This window comes from Penicillium antarcticum, assembly GCF_028974205.1.
Source record: "Penicillium antarcticum strain IBT 31339 chromosome Unknown utg000002l_segment0_segment0, whole genome shotgun sequence".
In the NCBI taxonomy this organism is placed as follows: Eukaryota; Fungi; Ascomycota; class Eurotiomycetes; order Eurotiales; family Aspergillaceae; genus Penicillium; species Penicillium antarcticum.
This window is the reverse complement of record NW_026695300.1, coordinates 1,796,040-1,817,777: the sequence shown is the minus strand read 5'-3', so window position 1 is coordinate 1,817,777 and position 21,738 is coordinate 1,796,040. Positions and strand designations below refer to the sequence as shown.

General features: G+C 49.2%; 8 protein-coding genes across 8 annotated transcripts; 4 read left to right on the top strand and 4 right to left on the bottom strand.

Annotated features, from left to right (window-relative positions):
* Nucleotides 1-273: 273 nt before the first annotated feature.
* Nucleotides 274-2,737, bottom strand: N7508_001671 (Zn(II)2Cys6 transcription factor domain-containing protein; the record flags this gene model as incomplete). The annotated part of the gene is made up of 4 exons (XM_058459737.1): nucleotides 274-374; nucleotides 427-625; nucleotides 678-2,582; nucleotides 2,657-2,737. 4 exons carry the CDS (start codon nucleotides 2,735-2,737, stop codon nucleotides 274-276), a joined length of 2,286 nt encoding a protein of 761 aa, XP_058323269.1.
* A 1,370-nt stretch (nucleotides 2,738-4,107) lies between these two features.
* N7508_001670 (CAAX farnesyltransferase subunit beta RAM1) lies at nucleotides 4,108-5,873 on the top strand (the record flags this gene model as incomplete). Its single annotated transcript, XM_058459736.1, has 7 exons — nucleotides 4,108-4,445; nucleotides 4,591-4,746; nucleotides 4,800-4,874; nucleotides 4,945-5,072; nucleotides 5,123-5,240; nucleotides 5,288-5,557; nucleotides 5,615-5,873. The coding sequence occupies 7 exons, from the start codon at nucleotides 4,108-4,110 to the stop codon at nucleotides 5,871-5,873; spliced, it is 1,344 nt and encodes a 447-aa protein (XP_058323268.1).
* A 1,899-nt stretch (nucleotides 5,874-7,772) lies between these two features.
* On the top strand, nucleotides 7,773-8,438 carry N7508_001669 (uncharacterized protein; the record flags this gene model as incomplete). The annotated part of the gene is made up of 2 exons (XM_058459735.1): nucleotides 7,773-7,797; nucleotides 8,017-8,438. 2 exons carry the CDS (start codon nucleotides 7,773-7,775, stop codon nucleotides 8,436-8,438), a joined length of 447 nt encoding a protein of 148 aa, XP_058323267.1.
* Nucleotides 8,439-9,878: 1,440 nt separating this feature from the next.
* On the top strand, nucleotides 9,879-11,599 carry N7508_001668 (uncharacterized protein; the record flags this gene model as incomplete). The annotated part of the gene is made up of 3 exons (XM_058459734.1): nucleotides 9,879-10,344; nucleotides 10,396-10,476; nucleotides 10,530-11,599. The coding sequence occupies 3 exons, from the start codon at nucleotides 9,879-9,881 to the stop codon at nucleotides 11,597-11,599; spliced, it is 1,617 nt and encodes a 538-aa protein (XP_058323266.1).
* Nucleotides 11,600-12,349: 750 nt separating this feature from the next.
* Nucleotides 12,350-12,977, bottom strand: N7508_001667 (uncharacterized protein; the record flags this gene model as incomplete). Its single annotated transcript, XM_058459733.1, has 3 exons — nucleotides 12,350-12,417; nucleotides 12,483-12,813; nucleotides 12,879-12,977. 3 exons carry the CDS (start codon nucleotides 12,975-12,977, stop codon nucleotides 12,350-12,352), a joined length of 498 nt encoding a protein of 165 aa, XP_058323265.1.
* A 3,015-nt stretch (nucleotides 12,978-15,992) lies between these two features.
* Nucleotides 15,993-16,693, bottom strand: N7508_001666 (Hpt domain-containing protein; the record flags this gene model as incomplete). The annotated part of the gene is made up of 3 exons (XM_058459732.1): nucleotides 15,993-16,383; nucleotides 16,438-16,601; nucleotides 16,661-16,693. 3 exons carry the CDS (start codon nucleotides 16,691-16,693, stop codon nucleotides 15,993-15,995), a joined length of 588 nt encoding a protein of 195 aa, XP_058323264.1.
* Nucleotides 16,694-19,123: 2,430 nt separating this feature from the next.
* Nucleotides 19,124-19,924, top strand: N7508_001665 (protein tyrosine phosphatase-like domain-containing protein; the record flags this gene model as incomplete). Its single annotated transcript, XM_058459731.1, has 3 exons — nucleotides 19,124-19,593; nucleotides 19,662-19,801; nucleotides 19,851-19,924. 3 exons carry the CDS (start codon nucleotides 19,124-19,126, stop codon nucleotides 19,922-19,924), a joined length of 684 nt encoding a protein of 227 aa, XP_058323263.1.
* A 279-nt stretch (nucleotides 19,925-20,203) lies between these two features.
* N7508_001664 (adaptin-binding domain-containing protein) lies at nucleotides 20,204-21,658 on the bottom strand (the record flags this gene model as incomplete). The annotated part of the gene is made up of 3 exons (XM_058459730.1): nucleotides 20,204-20,283; nucleotides 20,349-20,687; nucleotides 20,749-21,658. The coding sequence occupies 3 exons, from the start codon at nucleotides 21,656-21,658 to the stop codon at nucleotides 20,204-20,206; spliced, it is 1,329 nt and encodes a 442-aa protein (XP_058323262.1).
* Nucleotides 21,659-21,738: the final 80 nt, after the last annotated feature.

Genomic DNA, 21,738 nt, shown 5'->3' with positions numbered 1-21,738 from the left:
AAGGCTGAAAAAAAAAGGAACTAATGAGAGTCGGCTCTCCCTGGAACCACAATACAAGTAAGAGGGTCAGCCTCACTGGGAGGTACCCGTCGGAGTCATTCGTTAAAAGAGTGGAAACGTATGCGCTCGCGCATCGTCACGACCAAAGTGGCATATTCTCATCCAGTTCGTGTCATTGAGCAAATCAAAAACGGAATCGCGGAACTGTACTCGCTGCTGGAAACAATAGTCGTGTAAATATCATCATCATAATGCGTTTACGCATCGGGTCATTTAGTTGGCGCGAATCACCAGTCGCGACACAAACTTATTTGAAAGGCAGTCGAAATCGCCCCGGTTGAATTTGGAACCGGTGCGACTGCGGAGGTAGCTCTCTGGAATGTGGGTTAGTCAGATTCCACGACGGGGGAAGGAGGTGGTTCTTACCATGCTGCTCGACGTGTTGACGCACTTCTGTCATCGTGTTGCACACATCGGGGTTGGAGTAGAGGAGCTGGTGGTGCTTTTGCGAGTCCCATTCAGTGAAGGGAGGCAGCTTTTGGGAGATGGCCTGGAAAAGTCCGACAATGACTCCCACCGGGGTGGTCTCCATGTCGGTACAGAACTTGTCGACGGCAGCCTGGTCCTACTCGTTGTTAGTATTGCTGGTCACTATTGTCCTCTCGGATTGAACTTACCGGTGTGCGGTAGTGGCTATCGAACTGCATCTCTTCCCAGACAGCCAGCAGAATGGAAGCCAGGATGAAAATAGTGGGCCAGTTCTTCAGTTTGTCTCCACTGTACACGCTCGAATAAAGTGCTGAAAGCTCCTCTAGCACATCTTTCTGCAACTCACGCCACATGCTAGCCATGGCGCACTTAATCTGGAAGTTGATCATGACAGGAGCCATGGTCTTGCCAGAGAACTTGGAAGACTTGCTCTCAATCTTGCCCATGAAACCTTCTTCCTCGCCGATACCCTCAACCATGGTAACGTGGAGAGTAAGGTTGTAGGCAACGATCAGCTTCAATGCCTTGCGAATGACAGGCAGCTTGGTGCGGAAATAGAAACGGAAGGCAGTCTTGAGCATCTGCGTCAGGAACGGTGTGCCCTCGAAGTAGTCATCGACGAACTTCTCAAAGGTACCGTTGCCGTCGATGTGGCGGTCGAGGTAGTCGGACAGCATGGCGTGCGAGATACCCTCCATACCAGCGGAGAGCTTCGCAGTCTCGACCTCGTATTGTGTCGGGTCACGCTGCATAGTCTCAATCCAGTCAACGGTAAAACATTGCTCATCCCGTACATACACCTCGCGGGCGTTGATTGGAAGGATCTGGCCATAGCCGTGAGTGATGAAGAGCGTGCGCTCCTGGTCGGAGAACCCCTTGATGTTGCCGACCGAGAATCCCATGGAAATGTGGCGCTCGTAGTCGGCCTTCCAGTCCTTCATGAAGTACCCAATCTCCTTGATATCAATGCGAGTACATGGCACCTGCCATAATCGGGCATGAGATGGCTGGCATCCTGCACATGGCTCACCTTTGTCGCAAGTCTTCTTGAGGAACTTGCAACGCAGACAAGCACGCAACTTCCGGATCTCACTGGCCTGCTTACGCTGGTCGGGCTTGAGAGGGCCCTTTCTCTTGCCAACTCGCTTCTCGGTCTCGGGCTTACCGGTCTGGGATTGCTTGCGGACCTTGGTCTCGGATGTTTTGGCGGCAATGGGGCTCTTGCGGGACGGTTTCCGACTTGGTGGTGAGGCCGATGATGCTTGAGAAGATCCAGATGAGCGGGCGGGCGATGTGGACTTCTTGATCGGAACTGGGATCGGCCGCACCATGCCAATGGGGCTGACGGCTGATGGCGAGCGAGAGCCTGACGAAGATTGCTCACGACGAACGACGGCGCTGCTGGTCGGGGAAGTGTGAGGCATGCCGATCGAGCTGCTGTGGCTGTGACTATGGCTATGGCTGTGACTATAGCTGTGACTGTGACTGTGGCTATGGCCATGGTTATAACAGGGCAAGTCCATGTTGTTTTCGGAGCCTGGAGAGCCGATCGGGTTCGCAATATCCACAAAGCTGCCGTAAGAGGTGGAATATGAAGACTCTGAAAGGCTGCGGTCGTGCAGTGTCTGAGTGGGATTGACAAAAACACCCTGTTCCGGGAAGCCAAAGTCGAGAGAGCGGCGGTGGTCGACAGTGCTCCAACCGTTGTCGCTGCTGGAACTGGTCAGGGAGCGAACCTCCAGATATGTATCCGTGGGAGAGCTGCTCTCGAGCACGGGGTGCGGGGCATATGAGAAATCCGGAGGTCCGTTGGGAAACGCCATCAGATCCGCTTGGAAGTCCTGATACGTGAATGGTACCATATCCACGGGGGCTGACATGGGTAGATAAGGACCCTCGAGCAAGCCGGCGTTCATCTGGCCCTGGCCAGCCATGAGATCCACCGGGGAAGACTGCATGGGCATGCCATAACTCGTGGTAAATTGTGTCGCTGACGGGTCTTCGGGCGAATATGGAAGGTGTTGCTGGTGAGGGGTGTGTTGTAGCGGTTGAAAGTGCCAATCGACCATGAGATTCGGGTCCTGGGTCACCGACTGTTCCAGAGGGTGACCGCTGGTTTGCAAAGGTGAGAGACCATGGCCTTCTTCTGACCGGGGGGCTGATCTACCACGGGCCAGTGCTGGAGATAGCCTCTGGAGTCGTAATCGACCCCAATAAGGCCATCGCTTGATATATCGACATTGGACATGACTGAGAGGTGAAGTTGGAAGGGAGGAAGTAAAGGACCAGCCTGGATGAGAGGACCTTCTTCAGAAGAGTCACACAGGCAAGAAGAGAGAAAGTGAGGCGGTGGGGGGGACAAAGCAGCGGTGAGGAAGAAATGCGCTAGGGGACTGTGGGGAGTGGAGATGATGTGGCAGTAGGATAATTCCACGACACTAAGTAAAATAGTGTTGAGGGGACACTTGGCATTGAGGACATTGGGGATTGGAGAAGATAAATTGGAGAGTGGGTGGTTGGTGGTGCATTTAGGTGAGGTGGTCCCATGATCTCGGAGATCTATTGAAGTTTTGCCTATTTGGGTTATCCACCTCTACATACTTCACCACTCAGTATACTCTAGAATATCACCATCTTCGTTTATACAGTCTATTCTCATACTATACTACTGTATACGGAATACTGGGTCTTCCCATCTCCATCTTGGTAAGACACGGGAACAAGTCGGGACGGGAGATCAGTGGAGAGCACGAAAAATGAGCCACATCACTAGTGGCCAGTGCCAATACAGATCAGCCGTGGCAATAGGAGCACGATCTGACAGTCGGATCGTGTTATACACTTTCTTCCTAATCAGACCCAATCACAGACAGCATTCGTCTAGCGCGTAACGCCATACCGTATCAGTGGCTAGTGGGCCAGTTCTGGATGCTGACCGCGCATGTTGAGCATTTCCTTCCCTGTTTCCTAGACATGAACTATACAGTAGGCAGCTAATAGCCAAGGATCAAAGCTAACAAGCCAAGCCACGTTAATCAGCCAGTTAGCCTAACCGTCATGAACCCTGGAGTCGACAGGTCACTTGAACGCAAGGGAGAAGCATAAGGAAACTGAAATTTGGACCCATCACACCATGGCGATTGGCCTATGCAGGTCATCTTGACGGAGCAATAGCCTGTATGATATGGGCCACGAGAAGTCCAACCCTTTAAGTGGCTTGGCTTCTTTTTTCGTCTTTTTTTTGGGTCGATTTTGGGTCACTTTTCTTCTTTTTTTTTTCTCTCCCACCTATTTTTGCCTTTTCAGACCTAAACCTGATTGGGATGAGTCAGTAAAAGCGAACATACTAAAGTGAAACAAAATCGTTACATACTATACAGTATGGATTGCTGTAACCCTGTGTGTAAAAGTGAAGCGCAGAATTGTATCCGTAGTGGAAGGGAAGGGAAGAACCCCGCGGAAGAACAATGAACAATCTTAACTCTACACATTCATGTAAGAACAATAGCACCCTTTGAAATACAAAACTTCGATTCCCCCTTGATGCCCGGAAAACGAAAAGTTCGATTCCAACGCACTCAAGTCCAGCCACTCGAGACCAAACGCACAGGGAAAAAAATGAGCCAAAACCAACCGCGCCCGGGGATCCCGGCTTTGTTCACGCAGCCGCCGGCCATCCGTGACCCGCTCATCACAGAAACAATTGATCTGCAGAATGCAACGCTTGAGAAATGCTTGCCTTTTCTCAAGGGCATTCACAGTAGTCAAAAAGGCCCCTTCAATGCCTGCGGGGTGCCCGCTCTCCTCCGCGACGATCATGTCGGTTACCTCTATGACTCCCTAGAGGATTATCCCGCGGGCTTTGTAGCTATGGACGCTAGCCGCCCGTGGATGGTGTACTGGGCACTGGTGAGCTTTGCCATGCTGGGCGAGGATGCGAGTCGATTCCGCGAACGGTGAGTGTGCCTTGCTTTTTCGCTTACCTTCCCGCCTCGATTACTTTTCTTCTGTCAAATAAGGCCCTCTAGGGGAGGCCTCGAAGGAGGAAGGATCGGCTATCTATGGGAATATGAATGGCTTCCTCTAACATGTGCATTGCAGGGTGCTTGCTACGCTTCGGCCTATGCAGAACCCCACCGGTGGCTTCGGTGGTGGTCATGGTCAGATATCTCATCTGGCAGGCAGTTATGCGGCCGTGCTGTCGCTGGCGATGGTAGGAGGCGAGGAGGCCTTTGGATTGGTGGATCGACACGCGATGTGAGTTGTTCTCTTCGGCAGATTCCTGTATGCGTTCTGACCCGGGGGGTTAGGTGGCAATGGCTGGGCCGCTTGAAGCAGGCCGATGGGGGCTTTCGTGTTTGCGAGGGCGGGGAGGAGGATGTGCGGTAAGCCCCATGCAGATGCAGCTCATATGTCCCCCCGTGCTGGACCCGTGGCTCTGACATGTCATTGCAGAGGCGCATATTGCGCTATGACGATCATCTCGCTACTGGACCTCCCACTGACGCTGCCTCTGGATTCTCAAGCGCGCCTGGCGGGTCTCGAGACTTTGACTCATGGTCTTCCCCAGTATCTCTCACGATGTAAGAGTTGATGCGTCCATTTCGTGGATAAAGTGCTGACATCACTCTAGGCCAAACTTTTGAAGGGGGCATCTCTGGAAGCCCTGGGTCAGAGGCCCATGGCGCTTATGCTTTCTGTGCGTTGGCATGTCTATCTATAATGGGGGCCCCAGAAGAGATATTCAACAGGTGAGAACTACTGGCGGGATGTTTGATCCGATACTAATAGCGGTTAGGCATATGGACATTCCCATGCTGGTATCCTGGCTCTCAGCACGTCAGTCGGCTCCAGAAGGCGGTCTTTCGGGACGCACAAATAAGCTAGTAGACGGGTGCTACAGCCATTGGGTCGGAGGATGCTGGCCATTGCTTGAGTCGGCCTTGAACGGAAAGCCGGGCAATACCGAGACGCCAGTTGGCAGTCTATTCAGTCGCGAAGGTCTGACAAGATACATCCTAGGATGCTGTCAAGGTCACACCGGAGGTCTTCGTGACAAACCGGGCAAGTATGATTCTCCTTCTCCATCGCAGACTTCCTGTGGATGTAGCTGACGGAACCCCAGACACGTCGACTCATACCATACCTGCTACGTTCTGGCAGGCTTGAGCGCAACCCAACACAATCATTACCGCACAGACTCGAGTGTCTCCAGCGAGGGATTTGCGTCAGCATTCTCCTGGAAGTCTACGCCGTCTCAAGCCGAAGACAATGTCTTTGACAAAGCCGATCGGCTGGAATCCTTGCATCCTCTGTATGTGATCCCGCACAAGGCAGCGGAGAAAATGCGGCTCTGGTTCGAAGCCCAGCCCCTCGATGTCTGACCAGAAACGGATGATCACCCGAAACAAGAAGACACGGGGCCGCCACGGAGGTCACCCAGGTGAATGTGGTAGATCGCAACATTAGCAAGGGGCTCTGAGCGAACCTATTCATGCATGAATTGGTCATCCTTGAAAATGCAAGCCCCCGCGATCATAGTAACATGGGAGCCACGCGGATGAGTCCCATGGGGAATGTGAAGGAGAAGACGCAAGGGATACTAGGAGTCGAAAAACCCGAGTATCGTCATAGCGGTCTATTCAATTCATTCTGTTCTCAAATCTGTTCTCTCTGTTCCAGTACTTTACTGCAAGAAATCGATATTCAGATCTATTCAATGTTTGCCACATGCACGAGGCCCAAGAGGGCAAAGGTAATCAAATAAAACCCAACGACCTCCCACATATGCCAGCTCATCACTGCATCCACTGTCGAGTAACTTTCTGCATTTCCCAACTCTTGACTCATCCCTCAGTCTGCACAACATCCCTCCTTTCACCAATCACCAGCGAAGGAAAAGTGCGCGTCTCCATAAGTATATCAAGGGGCGGCAATTTTACTTTCTCTGATGCGTCTACTGCGGGGCAAAATAAGTGTGCACAGAACCCCGAGGCCATAGCCCTTCCAGGATCACTATTCGGACATTAACAGAACCGTAGGCGAACGTCACTTTTCTGCAGCCATTGCAGCACGTCTTTCTAGGTCCCTTAGTCTCCGAGTCTATCGATTGGCGAATTGGCCTTTCTTCTCACCCCTGTCCCCCGGTTCTCTCTCTCTTTTGCTTCGGTTTGAATCTACTGGTGAAGAGACGTGCCAGCGCATCAGTCTTAAACCCGCCGAACGGGCCACGAAACAGGACATGGGTACACTGTACAGCTCTTGGGTGTTTTCTGTTTTCTGCCTTCTTGTTGCCTTTTCTGCCTTTGTGCCTGGGTCAATGTATTGTTCAAGTTGTTACTTTGTACTGACATTGACAAGTTGTAGTCTATTCTCATGGTGGACTCGGGAGTTGCAAGTGTTTCAACGGTGGGTATTAGAATTGGATTTGACTTTTGCTCTAATTGGTCTTATCTTTTCCTTCTTCAGGTCGTCTGCAGCTTGTCTTTGTGCGCTGTCGCAATTGCAACGGGTTCCCGTATGGTGTACTTCCTACTGCGTACACTGGACAACTCATACTATGACCTTACACTTACAATGCCAATTGCCCCACCCGTTTTCCAGTAAATTAACTACTGTATATGGAATTGCCTCTCCCCCTCATTTCTTTTTTCCGTTTCCCGGGTGGGTTGGTTTTGTATAATCTGTACAGATAGTATATGGTGGCATCTCCCTGTCAAGCTTTTATTTTTGTCCTCGATCTCTTCCTCTTCTCTCTTTTCCTCTCCGATTCAATTCAATCAGCCCACTTGCAACCACATCGTGCTTTTGCCAAAGTACGCTGTCTGTACGCCAGTGCCAACACACACATCCCCCACTACTGCCCGCAAACGCACTCCCGCCTAATCATTTCCAATCCAATCCAATCCATCCAGGCCCCATCACCAGGGCAGTTCGCAGTGTACAGTTCACAGTTGGGTATCACGATCCACATACCACTGCATCACCTTCTTCTCCGCTGTGCCGTGCGGCATTCTGTTCTATTCTCGGTTTCTGTCTCAGTCCGGAACAGGAACTGTGTCAGCCTCAACACTAGCATCCCGTGCTCGCAGCAAGCCCCAATCCTTCCAATGCAGTCCGAGTAACGTGTCTATCCCGATTCGAAGTGATTCGACTCGTTGTAGGGTCGAACGCGGCTACGCACAATCCATTCCAATCCCATCCAATCTCCCCGCCTCGTTTCGATTCACTTGTTGTCCTGTCTATGAGCCTTGGCTGTTTGGCTTTCTAGCCCGGTTTTCAAGATGTACTATATCCTTTACTTGACGAGTAAGTACTGTACCGCACAGCACAGCATATCACAGCACAACACAACACGCGCATGCTATGTCCAGCGTTGCATTCTGTGTTGTTGTATTTGCATTTGCATTGACATTCTCCAACGCAACGCAATGCAATGCAATTAGTGATTCAAATGCACATGTGCATCAATCCTCCATCCCCAAATGCAAATCAATCCCACGCAAAACATAGAACTAACAAAAACAGGTCTCTGCCGCCGCCGCCATTGGCCGGAACCAACCTACAACAGCTACACAAGCAGCTCAGGATCAGGCTACACATGCGTAGTACGGGTCAACAATCGCGAATACCAAACAGACACAGTCTACGCATCGGAAACGCTAGCACGCGAAAGCGCCGCCATGCGCGCATACCTCATCTGCCGCAATTTCTCTGTGAATGATGGTATGTACCCCGCCGGTCATGACCATGGCGGGGTTGTGCAGGGGATTCCGGTTGCTATTGGGACTGGAAGGAAGATTAGGGGATATCCCGTGCATGAGCATGAACATGTGCATATGAATGAGCATGATATTGATGAATCTCAGTCTGGGTCGTCTGGTGGTGGGTCGGTTTGTGGGAGTCAGAGTGGGGGGAGTAGTCCTGTTAGGGTTGGGGAGATGAGATGATTTTGAACGAGTTTGGGGTGGGCGGTGGTAGGATGGGGATGGAAGTTACGACTTTATGATTCTTATGACTATGTTTTTGGTTTGATGTTGTGATTGCTTTTGACGATATAGATGGAAAAGCTGTGCTGCTGTTCTTGCTGATGAGTGGTTGGCTGTGGCTGTGACTACTACTTTGGTCATCGATGAATCCTCTGCCGGGGCTAATGATGCTTATCTAGATGGTGGATTGGGATTCATCTCCCAATTGTGGTTTTTCGTTTGTTATTGCGGAGGTCAGCGATGAGTTTACGAAATAAGTCGAAATTTCTATTCTATACTGTACTGATGTTGAATTATGAACTGTGTGGAATATCACCGTTAGCGAGCTAGGTGGCTTGTATCCAATCGGCTATGTTCCGAATATTACTATTGCTGTGGCTATTATTTCCTGTTCCTGTTGACGCCATGGACCAAATCACGTAGATGTACTGCTACAGTTTGGCTACTGAGTGTCTACTCCTTGTTTGTAACTCACAATGACTGGCGTTCTGAAAATATCACTTTGCTACTTTCTAAAAGGCAATGAACTGGAATAATAGTCGATATTATGCGCTATCCTATCATTGAGTCAGCTTCGACAAGACGCAAGAATAGTTAGTGAGTACTGAGAAGCTCTATCGGGACTCCAAAGCTCATATTGATAATGTTACTTGGTAAAGGAACGGGATCGTATCAGGTTGGAATGAATTTGTGTCTTATTTGAAAGACAAATATGCACCTAGGCCTCATCTGCATGTTGAATGACACTTGTGAGATGTGTATACCTCGGGTCCGTCATTCCGTATGCTTCGCAGAAATCAGCTTCACTGTAATTTCTCAAATGCCGATACTAGAGGGAATAGCGAAAAATACTCATAAATCAGTCTAACACCGCCAGTTTACATGAGGGTTGACAAATAGACAGATCAACATGAGCAAGTTCGTACAGATAAAAAACCCTGCAAAGCCCTAGATACCCTCGTAACACTCGAGAAGCAAGGATAGATGCTTAGGCACTCACCGCAACAGTCGTGAAGACCAAAAGCTGCCTGAATTCGCTGGATCATACTTGCACAGTCGCGATCGCAAGAGGTCGATCACGTCTAGAACCCGACACCGCCACACCAGCCACAAGTAACAGTCTATGCGCCACCGTGACGTCAGGCAACTTTCCAAGGAAGTGCAAGCTGTTGCAGCCTGTACTCCGTACCTGGATCATTTCGACTAAATTGCTTGGACTGTTAGCGCCATACATCATTGTTCTCCACGTGTACACGAAACGCCGCTTCGTCATGCCTTGAGCTTGCGCCTCTTTACCTCTACCCTTTCCCCAGATTATACACCCTCGTTTCCTTCCAATCCGATCCACACGTCTATATTCTATAAGCAACCGGAGCAGCGAAACAACATTCCGGTTTCATAATGCATTTCCCGGCACGGAACTGCGCCCCTATCGTGTCGGCAGCAACAGCCATGGGGCGGGTATCACGCGGCATCCCGTATGCTTCACTGAGGAGATTGGGTTCTGCGGGGTGGAATGGCTGCAATGGGAAAGGCTCTGGGCTAGCAACCCGACACTTTCATTCGACTATCATGAGGGACTATGGAATTAGAGCTTCTGGTGTACCGCCTGCGACAAAAATGCAACGCATTGGACTGGAAGCAGTGTCTCCTAATCGTCTTGGGTGGAGCCAGTTCAGGAGTTTCAGCAAGGCAGACCACACGCAAGTCTCTGGCGATAACCAGAAGACGGAAGAGTTGTTGGAGAAGTTTGAGGTTCAAGAGGGGAATCAGGAGGCTCGGCCTCAGCATCATATTCTCCATGAGGATGGTAAGGGCGAGCAGCCTGCGACGCAGGGAGAACAATGGCCGGAAAGAATGACCAAAGGTATGGACGCAATTGGCTTCGCTGGGAGGTATCAATGCTGACCGAAGACAGGCAAAATGCTGACGACGCCATCAAGGCTGTTCAAGCTGATCATTCCGTTAACGATTGTTGGCGATCTCGGCCATGACAAAGGTAAGCTAAAGCTACCTGTGATTGAATTGGCCAGCCAACTAACACATCAACAGAGATCGAACCGATAGCTATCCTCGTTCACCCACAGCAACCTCTATCCTACCTAGAACGTCTTATCCAGTCCGAGCTCCCTCCAATTAAAGGACAAACAGACAAACTCCGACCACCGGCCATCTCCTTCATCGCACTTCAGCACGAAGACAACGCAATCAAACCCAAAAAGAAAGTCGAAGATGACATCGACGTTGATGCAGAACACCCGGACAACGTCAACAGCAAAGATTACGTCCCAGGAAACGACGGTGTTGGTGGCAGCAAGCCGCTCGGCAGTAAGCCAGCCTTTCAGCGTCGTCGTCGTACCCAGGATGAAGACGCAGAAACATACAGCTACCCGCGGAATACAGAAGGCTCGGATAACGGCGAACCAGACCGATTCGTGCGCTGGTCCCAGGCCACCGAAGTAGGCGACTTTATCCGCGACGCAGCCAGAGCCCGCGAGTTCATCGTCACTATTGAAGGAGCGCCAGTGGGTCTTGGCCAGATCCGGGTTGCAGTGCCGTCTTTCAACGAACGCACATACTACCTGCGCATGCGACTGCGCAAGCTCTCGAGGCGGATTCAAACCTTGGCCGAAATCAAAGAAACATGCGATGCTTTAGCGCACCGAGGTGCCCAGCGCGTTGCAATCGGTGGATTTGGAATTCTTTCCGTGTGGTGGTTCACAGTCTACAAGTTGACGTTTGAAACGGACTTGGGATGGGATACCATGGAACCGGTGACCTACTTGGTCAGTTTGTCCACGTTGATGGGAGGTTATCTGTGGTTTTTGTACCACAACCGAGAAATCTCTTACAAGTCGGCATTAGACTTTACAATTAGCGCCAGACAGAAGAAGCTGTATCAGCTGCACAAGGTGGACTTGCAGCTTTGGGAGTCTCTGATTGACGAGGGTAACTCTCTTCGTCGGGAGATCAAGAACATCGCTGCTGAATATGATGCCGAATGGGATGAGCGTGCTGATGAGCAAGATCGGCGCGTGACTGAAGTCCTCAAGTCTGAGCGCAGGCAAAAGAATAATAAACAGTCGGAGTCTGATGATAAGGATGACAAGGATGACGATTGATCTCGTCTCGGCCTTCTTTCATCCTTCTCCATCTACCCAGGCTTGTCTGTTATACTAGAGATGTTGTTTCATATCGGTACATTATTCCAACAATTAGAATCAGGCCTCAAAAACGAAAGATGTCGGGTTTAGAGTTCTTTCAAAGCCCCAGGTGCTTCCTATCTCCTTTCTTGCTCCTGTAGAAAACCCTTACATATCAATATAAACGGGCGCACGCTGATGAAACGGATGAAAGATAGTGAAACCAGTGCCGCGATAAGAAAAAAAGAGTGATGCTAATGTACATTTTGATTAGAACATAAGGTCCTAAGAATATCGAGATGATTTCAAATAAAGAAGCTCAAATGGCGTAATTGGCTCTACCCTCCATAGCCATGATGTGCAAAGTCGTCTACAGTGAATGTTCACCCTGCTAACGAAATTCATTTCACATTTTATTACCCTCTCTTTTCTCTTCTGTGACAATATGATCTAAGAGCAGCCCTATGAACACAAAGATTTTAAATATATTTGAGTAATTCATCAGCTTTATTGAATTCCTACATTTGAGTGGAGGGGAGTTATTTGCGACCCTCAATTCTCAGACCGAAGACATTTGCTTGAGTACTGTATACAACATACACTCTACCGCCGTTGCCCACTAGGGTTGTTTCGACAATAAGCAATCCGACTATCTTGATTACACTAAAAGAGGCCAAAGAAACAATACAGCAGCCAAAGACAAGAGAAGAAAAGCCCGAGAGAAATAAATCACAAAGTCCCATTCCGCACAGGATCATAATACTTCTTCGGCGCCTCTTCAACCTGCCTGCGCCTGTCTATAACGGAATGGCCAAAGTCAGCAAACCATCGATTAAGAATAAGAAAGAAACCATATACATACCAGCCTCAGCAGAACCCCCCGACCCCCCAGTCCCAGCCTCGCCCTTCCTCCGATTTCGATTGTTCCTCACATCCCGCGATCGAAAAACACTATATAGCAACCACCCAGCAACCCAATTGGGTCCATACTCGCCATTGGTGATCCCGCGATCGAAGAGTGGTCTCGTGAGTGGTGCGGAATTCCGCCACATCTCGAGGATTGCCCAGCGCTGGCGGTCTGGGCGGATGTGATGCCAGAAGAAGGGAGGTCGCGTGTTTGGGTCGGCGCGGATGTTGTCTAGCAGGTTTGTTGTGTCTTGGTTCATGCGGTTGTAGACCATTATTGCTTCGTCCTGGGGAGAGGTTGTTAGATTGTATTTTGTTGGGTTAGAGGGAGATGGTGAGATGATTTGCTTACTCGCATGGCACGGTAATATTGCTCGTGATGGGCATCTTGGGGGTTTAGACCCAGTGCATGCATGAATTCTTCTTTGGAGACTCGGGGGCCAACAGGCATTGTGTTGATGGATAGGCTCCTTAATATGGATATTGATAGAACGACGATGAAGATTTGAAAAGAAAAGCTTCGAATATGAAGCCTCAATGCAGATTCGAGAAGAAGAAAAGCCACAGGGCTGAACCTTCCCAAAGCCAGCGCCAAAGACAAGACCTTTATATCAACGACGAGGTCGGCCCAACCAAACTCCTTCATCTATAAACGAAGCAAAGACCTGCCACCATTCCCATGCCTCCCAACAGCCGTTGGTAGCCTTAACCAACCTAGACGAATTGCACGAGTCCGAAACCGTCCACGAGCCGACGCAATCAGATCCAAAGCGCGGAACGAGGCACAGGCAGCGAACGGCCAGGACACGAGCGAGACAGAGACAATCAGACAAGCGGGGAATGAGGAGCCGGCAATCAGATTGACGAGGATGAGATGGACGAGTGCTCAAGCGCAAGTAGGAGCATAGATATGAGCATGATCACAAGCACGAACGAGGACCGGGTGTTTGCTTCCTAGGGCTAGCTAGCTGCTGGATAGGCTAAGACATACGTTGATGATCGTTTCTCTGGGATGTGTATGGGGTGCATGCATGGCTAAAGCAATTGATGGGGAATAATGTAGACTGTACAGCTTGGTAGTTGATACATGGGGCTGGACGAGGAGACCACTAAGATTGTTGAGCTAATGCCTCGCTTTCTGGCTCTTGCGGATCATGAACAGGGAGATTTCGAGGCTTAGCTTTGGATAGGAATGTACACACCCCGATCTATATTCTGACTGGATAGTCGAGACTCGGGAGAAGGACAGGCATCTACAGTACGATAGCTGTGATAGCTGGTCTCGTTTCCATGCACCTGTATGCTTCCGCGAAGCAGCCATCGAGAGGAAGGTGTGATTGTACCGATATGGAACATGCAGATATAGCCGAGGACGTGCACCGGATACTGTGCAAATGTGTGGAGAAAGCTGGAGCTGGAGCTCGAGAAATCATTTTGTATACACTGTATAAGAGTATCAAGGCGCTCCAAGACCAATCCAGCACCCGCGGGAAAACCCCCTGCTAGCGGATCCTCAAGATCAACTAGCCTCCTGTATCTATCCGTAAGCTTGATCTCTGTACATCCTGCAGAGAAACGCCCTTCGAGTCTGCTGTGTGACCAGGCCGGGCCAGGATGCAATTCGCTAGTTTGGACAGACTGAGACCCCCCAAACGGTGCAGCTTTTGCATTTGGGATTTTGATGTTTGACTATTGCCTTTGGGCGCGTACTTGCTTTTTGGTGCGGGGAATTAGGAGTACAGGATATAGAGTATACCTTTACTCGATTCCGGCTCTATTTGTGATGTATCGTGCAATGAGATGTATGAAGCCTCGTCTGCTATGAGTGATCAAGGTTGAGGACAAGGAATGTGGCGAGGCAAAGCCAAATATAAACACCTTCATAGAAATTTCGGTCTATCATATTGAGTTGAGTGAGTGGAACGGATTGTCCTTGAAGATTTTCATTTTGACAGTGGCGCTAAACTTATGTCGTCTGGGTAGTTCTTCTTTGTTGATGGACCATGAAGGAATAGATATAGTAGCAGATAGTCAATTCTGAGCTGTCAGTCACTTGCTTTGTCTTCTGTTCGCTTGCTTCGAAGAGATTGACATATACGCGAGGCGAAAACTAAGTAAGCTATACCGCCTGGACAATGCAATGTTCCGAGGCTACATTGCATGCTCTCACGGCCGTTGAGAGACTGGTCTATTCAACGGTCTAGCCACCTCGTCAGAATGTTTGCTCTCGACTGTATGTTGTCCACGGCTTGTAAACTATAGAACAGTTCTTGATAGATCTAGCCATAAGAAATTCAGCATGTGGAAAATCATCCGGGGAAAATCATCCGCGGAAAGGCAGTGGGGGAAGTAGGAGTGGAAAATTGGCTTCCACCTGTTAGCGGCAAGGACATTGAGAAAGCAGATGGGTGAAGACAGGGGTATGAAGGCGGAGAGGAATCCGCATGATAACAGAATAGAGATCATAATCAACCTAAAGAATACAATCCAGAATTAATAGGCCATAGATAACCCTACAGTATGTACCCCGCTCCCAGCGAGCCAAAATACTTACTATACAGGCATACAAGCACAGAACAAAGAACTCAACAAAACCAAATAGATTTAACGAAAAAAAAAAAAATAGAACCAAACTACTACCAATACCCAAAAGATGAAGAAGCTACTAGAACAAAATAACAAAAAGCCAAGCACCAACAACCAACAGCCATCCCCCCAATCGATCGAAAACAAGCTCCGATTAGGTCGGGCATCACTCCCAAATCGGGGATGCCAGGAACAAGTCGAATCAAGCTTATTTACGCAGGCCCACGCAAGTGGCTGAAGGAAGCTTTTTAGGGCGCCACCCGGGTCCAGGGCTTGGTTCAGATTGATTAGGGATCGGCTGTACTATATACAGTACCCAGTACCATGTGTAGTATAAATATAGGGTATATCCCCTTGCTAGGGGGTTTTTCCCCTTCTTCTTTGGTTGTTTGCCTGGCAGTTGATACTTTATAATCTACATCCGGATACATTTATCTCCACCTACGTCTACATCTACGCCGCTGCCACCGATGAAAACAGAACCAGACATATCCATTCGGATTTCCATATCTCGGTACTGTTCAAGACTCCTCGAAATCGTCACGATTCTCGCGCCTGCACCTACGTGACAGACAGACCGGGAATATCCGTTCCTCACCCGTTTGCCAGGAGAAAGAAAAAATGGCGGGGAATTTGGTTATGTACGTCAAGAAAGCCAGAAAAAAAAAAGCCAGGTTCAAAAGCATAGAGGGAACATGGGAGGGATGGAAAGGGTAAAGGGAATGGAATGATAGGGAGGGGGTTAACTTTCAAGGTAAAGGGCAAAGATGATGAAAGGAAAAAGCCGCGTGCCATGCTCCATCCGTCGCTAAAAAGAAAAAGGGGAAGGGATATCAACCAGCCCGCATGATCATGATCAAGATCATGATTCAGACATGACCTATTTCGAAGCTGTGGCTTCCTTGGTCTCTTTCTTGGGCTCTTCCTTTGGCTTTTCCTCCTTTTTCTCTTCCTTCTTCTCTTTTTTCTCCTCCTTCTTCTCTTCGGGTTCGGGCTTCTTTTCTTCTTCGTCTTTCACTTCCTCGCCATAGTATCGGCGCAGGAGCTTCTCGACCTTGCGGTATGCGATCTTGACGTCATTCAGAGTCTTCTTGATAGCCTCAAGGGAGACCTCGTTATCCGGTTCGTCGATCGTGCCTGTCTCGTCCTTGCTAGCGCCGAAGTGCTGGATCTTCTCGCAGCCATCCTTGACCTTGATCAGACCGAGTGTGGCAGATGAACCCTTGAGGAAGTGACCGAGAGCGGAGAGTTCGTTGAGGTTCTTGTCAGCTCTGTTTGGTATTAGCCATTATCCACTGCCAACCGGCGGCAAGAACAACACTCACAGTTCCTTTTCCATCTTCTTGAAAGTGTTTTCGGCCTGCTCGAAGAATCCATAGACGATGCTCTTGCTGAAATCGCGATCCTCCTCGTCATCATCCATCTCAAGGATCTGTTCAAATGTGCTCTCATCCAGAATCTCCTTATAATCAGAAAGCTTGGGTGGGCCCTACGTGACCAGTCTCGTCAGTCCATGAAGCATACGCCCGCAAACAACTCAGCACTTACCGACTCGGCCTTCTTGGTATCGGCTGGCGCCATGATGTGTATGTGTGTGTGTTTTGAGAATGTAGAGAGGTGAAAGAGGAACGTGGCACACGTCGATCACGGAAGGAACGTTTGTTCGTGTTTCCGATATATTGCCCAATCCAGGTGGGATAGGCAGATCTGCAACTCCCAGTCAGTCAGATCCCAGGATGATACGTTGAAATCGCAAATATCATCAGCACTCGCATATGTCGTCTTACAAGGCCAGGGTGTTACGGATCCAGGCACGTAGTAGTAAGAGTGGAGGGGAAGATGGAGGGGTTCTATGGTCAAGGGAGGAGGGGCACCAGATGGAGGTATGGAAGTATAGCAGCAGGGTCGTAGCTTACTGTCAAGCCGGGAAGTACAGGGGAATGGAAATCGCAGGGGAGGGGGGGGGAGATTAAGTGTGTGGTATATGAGCCCTGAACATTCGCATATATGGCCACTAGCGCGGAAAAAGCCAGGGAACCAGGGGAGGGGAAGAAAAAGGGAGAGGGGCAAGTTGGAAGTTCCCACCTTAATTTTTGAATGAGCAGAGCTCCAAAGAAGGAAAAGAAGGACAGGGAGAAAGGGGGGAAAGAAGTTGAGAGGGGAAAAAAGAGAGAAACGGAGGGGCGGAGAACGTTAGGTGGGTATGGAATCGGCAACTCGTCTTTTATAACTTGGCATTTTTCCTATATTCTCTGCTTTTTATCTATCTTTATTGTCTTAGCTTGACAATCATTCAATAGTCACAAACTTGAGAATATATCTGAATTACCTGGGGAATAGAGTAGACATAGTTCGACTGCCTATACAGACGACATCATATTACTGATCCCCAAAACGTCATGGTAGCCCTGTCACACATAAACGAGACATTTCCCCAGAACCATAGAGTTTTTCTCAGATCCTCTCCTCTGAGACAAAATAGATAACTTCGCAATTTTTTTAGCACGTATTCATAAAATGAGAGGAACCTGATCAGGCCTGGACCGCCGAGGACCGTGTCCAAGAAGTGAGTGTGTTGCATGGGTTCGCGTCTGACGTAGAGCTGAAGGCTCCACGGCTTCGAAGGGGTTGGTGGGATACTAATTGGCAATTTTCATTTCCGGTTGTTCCCGTGGCTGGAGACTGGAGGCTGGACTCGATATTCTAAAATTGCCTATATCGCAGCCATCTCTTTTACTTATATAGGAATGGGGCATTTGTGCATCTTCGTGCCCTTTGCTGGTTTTCACGCGAAGTGATTGATGGTAGCCTTTTTGCACCAATCAGATAGGGAGAATATAGCCATGACATCATTTAAGTGGACATCTCATCAGCCTCTGATGTCATTTCGCGTAACAGCATTACCTGTTTACTCTACGTCATCTTATACTTTGTTATACTCTATACTCTTTCTCTATGTTATACAATTATAGTTAACTTATACTCTATACATAACATGTCCAGGGCATAATTGTTGGTTTGTATACATTCTGCAGGTTTAACATATCTGAAGACAGTGGGTATGTCCACTTGTGGCTATACCCCATAGAACCACACTTCAAGACCACCAAATATAGCATCACGGCCAGACGATGGAGTACGCACAAGTGGTCGTTGGTTATCGACTGACGTAGAGGTGGGGCTCCCACTACCTCACAATACTATACATCCACTGCATATCTAAGCACATTCCTATCTTGGCCCCAAGTGCATCCTGTCTACACTCCAATGCAAGCAAGGAACAGGAACAAAACACATACCCCCGATATCAGGCTCGGACAACACCCCCAAACCAGCCAAGTCAGACACACCTGTACAGTCCATGTACATGTGAACCCCATCACGCAATACGAGGTGACAGACGCCCCAACGATAGTTTGGACTAGATCGTGCAGTGGTACATGCAGCCATGCACACACTACGGAACCACCGAGTCAGCATTCAGTATCTCAGCCAAGAACGCCCCGAAAGGAAAGCTTCCGCTTGGGTGTCGGCTCATGTAGTTCAATTGCCTAGCGCCTAACTAGATTAGCCATACGTCTCTGCAGGGATAGGGGCTAAAAGTTTCTCCTCGGGACGCACTATTGAGATTTGGGGTTATTGGACCCGGCTCCGACATCCCTGTCCAGACCATATTCGGCACCAATGAACAATTTCCTACATTGTCTGAAGTGTGGCTGACCTCTAACGAACGGTGACGGTCCAGCGGTCTGTCGTTCTAACCGAGCGATATACCGCCAATTCAGTAAAACAGATCGAGTATCAGAGCGCAAACATGAAATATGAAACACTAAATAGCAAATATCAACTCAAAGCCAAACACAAAAGACAAACTTACCCCAGATAAAATGACACTTTTCTCCCGAGGTCCACTCCAATCTTCCAGAATGCTTACATAACGCCCAACCTCGGTCAAATCGACACCAAACTCCCATCCCAACCAAATCACAACAGCACCAAAAGAGCAACACAATGGCCACCAAAACCCCCCGTTCCGGGCCTACAGGCTTCACAAGAGCCTATCTCTTCCTATACAACACCCTAAACCTCCTCTCCTGGGGCACCTGCCTGGCATACACAGCAACCCTCCTCCCGGAACATGCCTCAACAAACCGCATCGCGAACATCTTCAACCTGACCTTCTCGCCATTGCTCCTAGCCACACAATCCCTGGCCGTGCTGGAGGTCGTGCACAGCCTTGTTGGGCTTGTGCGCGCACCGCTCTTGACGACTGCTATGCAGGTTGCTAGTCGGTTATTGCTGGTTTGGGGTATTATGGCGCAGTTTGGTGGGGACATTGTTGGTGCGCGCAGCACTCAGCTGGGTGATTATGCTTATCTGGGCTGTGTTGCTGCTTGGGGCGTTACTGAGGTCATTCGTTATGGGTTCTTTGCTATTACGCTTTCTGGGAATTCGGTTCCTGGCTGGTGGACGTGGTTGCGGTATGTTTCTTTTTATATGATTGTAGTTCGATGGTATGGGGTATGGGTCGCTGATTGATTTGATACAGGTATAACACTTTCTATGTTCTCTACCCTATTGGTATCTCTAGCGAGTGCACTCTCATTGTCAAGGCCCTTGGTCCTGCTGGGAACATTAACCCGCTTTTCCGCTTCGGGCTGATTGCTATTCTTGCTATCTATATTCCTGGTATGTTGTGCTGTTCTTGGATATCCTGTTCTTTGCTGATTGTTCCTAGGCTCTTATATCCTGTACACCCACATGATTGCTCAGCGCCGCAAGGTCATGCGCGGCAAGCAGCGCGTCGATTAAACAATACAATTGACCTGCGGTGATCAAAACGATATTGAAAGATCAACATCAAAAGGGGAATGAGCGTTCTGGTGGTATGGGCGACAAACTATGAAGACGAAGGAAAAGTGACATATCATGCCCTTGATGTGCTCGGCAGATAAGGGTCCTGTATCAAAAGACTCAATGTCAACCAATTGATGGCCAAAAGTACATAATCACGGCCTAATTACTTTAATAAGTTCAAATAATTGCAACATGATTATTCTATACAGTCTAGCAAATACCACCTTAATCAAATCAAAGCTCGCGCATGATATCCTGCACCGCCTTAGCTGCAAACCGCTTGCGCTGATCTTCAGGCAATTCATTGCTCATATCTAGATTGCGAATATGTCAGCAGTCTTTAACAAAACCATTGTATCAGATCAATACATGGACACACCCTTAATAGCCTGCATGCGCATCATCAATGCCTCCATAGACTCAACATCAAGCTCATCGTCACCATTGTCCTCTCCCTCCTCTTCTTCATCTCCAAACCCATCACCACCACCCCGCTCAATTGCCATCCGCAATCCGAACATCTCCCGCTCCAACTCATGGACCTCATTTCCAAAGCCACGAGTCTGCCCAGATGACATACCTAACAATTGATCCTCGAGATCATCGTCAGAATCCATATCAGGATCTTGTTCCCCATCAAGCCCAAGACCCCCCGATCCAGAAGCAGACCAGTCATGCGTTTCAAGAACTTCCTTGATACGAGGCATGCCCACTCGTTCTACTCAATGACACTGTTAGCAAACCCACGCACGCAGAAATATTCCATATAATAAACCCACCTCCATAAACATTCCTCATCTCCCCTTCTTTCCCCTCCTCCCCATCACCCTTAGGATCCCACTGAACAACCTCCCACCCCAACAATCCCAGATCATAGAATTGATCCTCCCACCACCCAACCGAGAACGGGGTTGCATCCTCACCACCAAGGTCATCCTCCTCAACACCAAGAGCTAGTTCATCTGCATCTGCATCTGCATCACGGTTCCCAGACGCAGTTCCAGATTGAGAAATACCACCCTTCTTCCCAACTAAAACAAATATACCGGGAACATCACCGACCCCACCTCTTTCCTCATCAATACGTCCCTTAACAGCGCCAACATTCCGCATTAGTGTCAAGAGAGCAACGACATCGGGGTGCTTGGCTGGATCTTTGTCTGGGTCTGCCTGCCCATCTGTATCTGGATTCGAGGTCGGAGGTGTGTTTGACTCGGATGGAATATGCGCGCATACAGCTAATGCACCGACAGCATCGCGGACGATATCAGCTTCCGGACTTAGGAATTCTGTTTTCCATTGTTCTGCTGTTGGCGTCTGCGTTTCCGGTTCCGATTCGGAAGTTTGGGGCGCGGGAAGCGGAATTTCATCTACCCAGAGTGGGACTTCGGCTGTGTAATATTTTGTTGAGAGGGACAGAGGCGCGTGGGTTGTGTACCCAGCGAATGTGGTAGTCGTTGGTGGTGTTTCGGTGTTCGGTGATGCATTGTCCGGCACGGTTGGTTTTGTATCTTGTTGCGGTGGATTTTCGATTGGTGTGCCCGTCAAGGAAGTTAGGAGGGGAGGGATTATCGAGATGGATTGCGAGGTTGGTGAGAGGATTAGGAGGCGGCGGGGGTTGGAGATTGTCTTGACTTTTGGGTTGGACTTCGCGCTTGTTGCGGGGTTTATTTGGGTTGAGAAGGCCATTGTGGCAAACTCTGCTAGTGTCTGGCTGTTTGGTTGAGGTTCTTTTGGTGGTGGTTTGAAGCTGTTTAGTCCATTGGGGG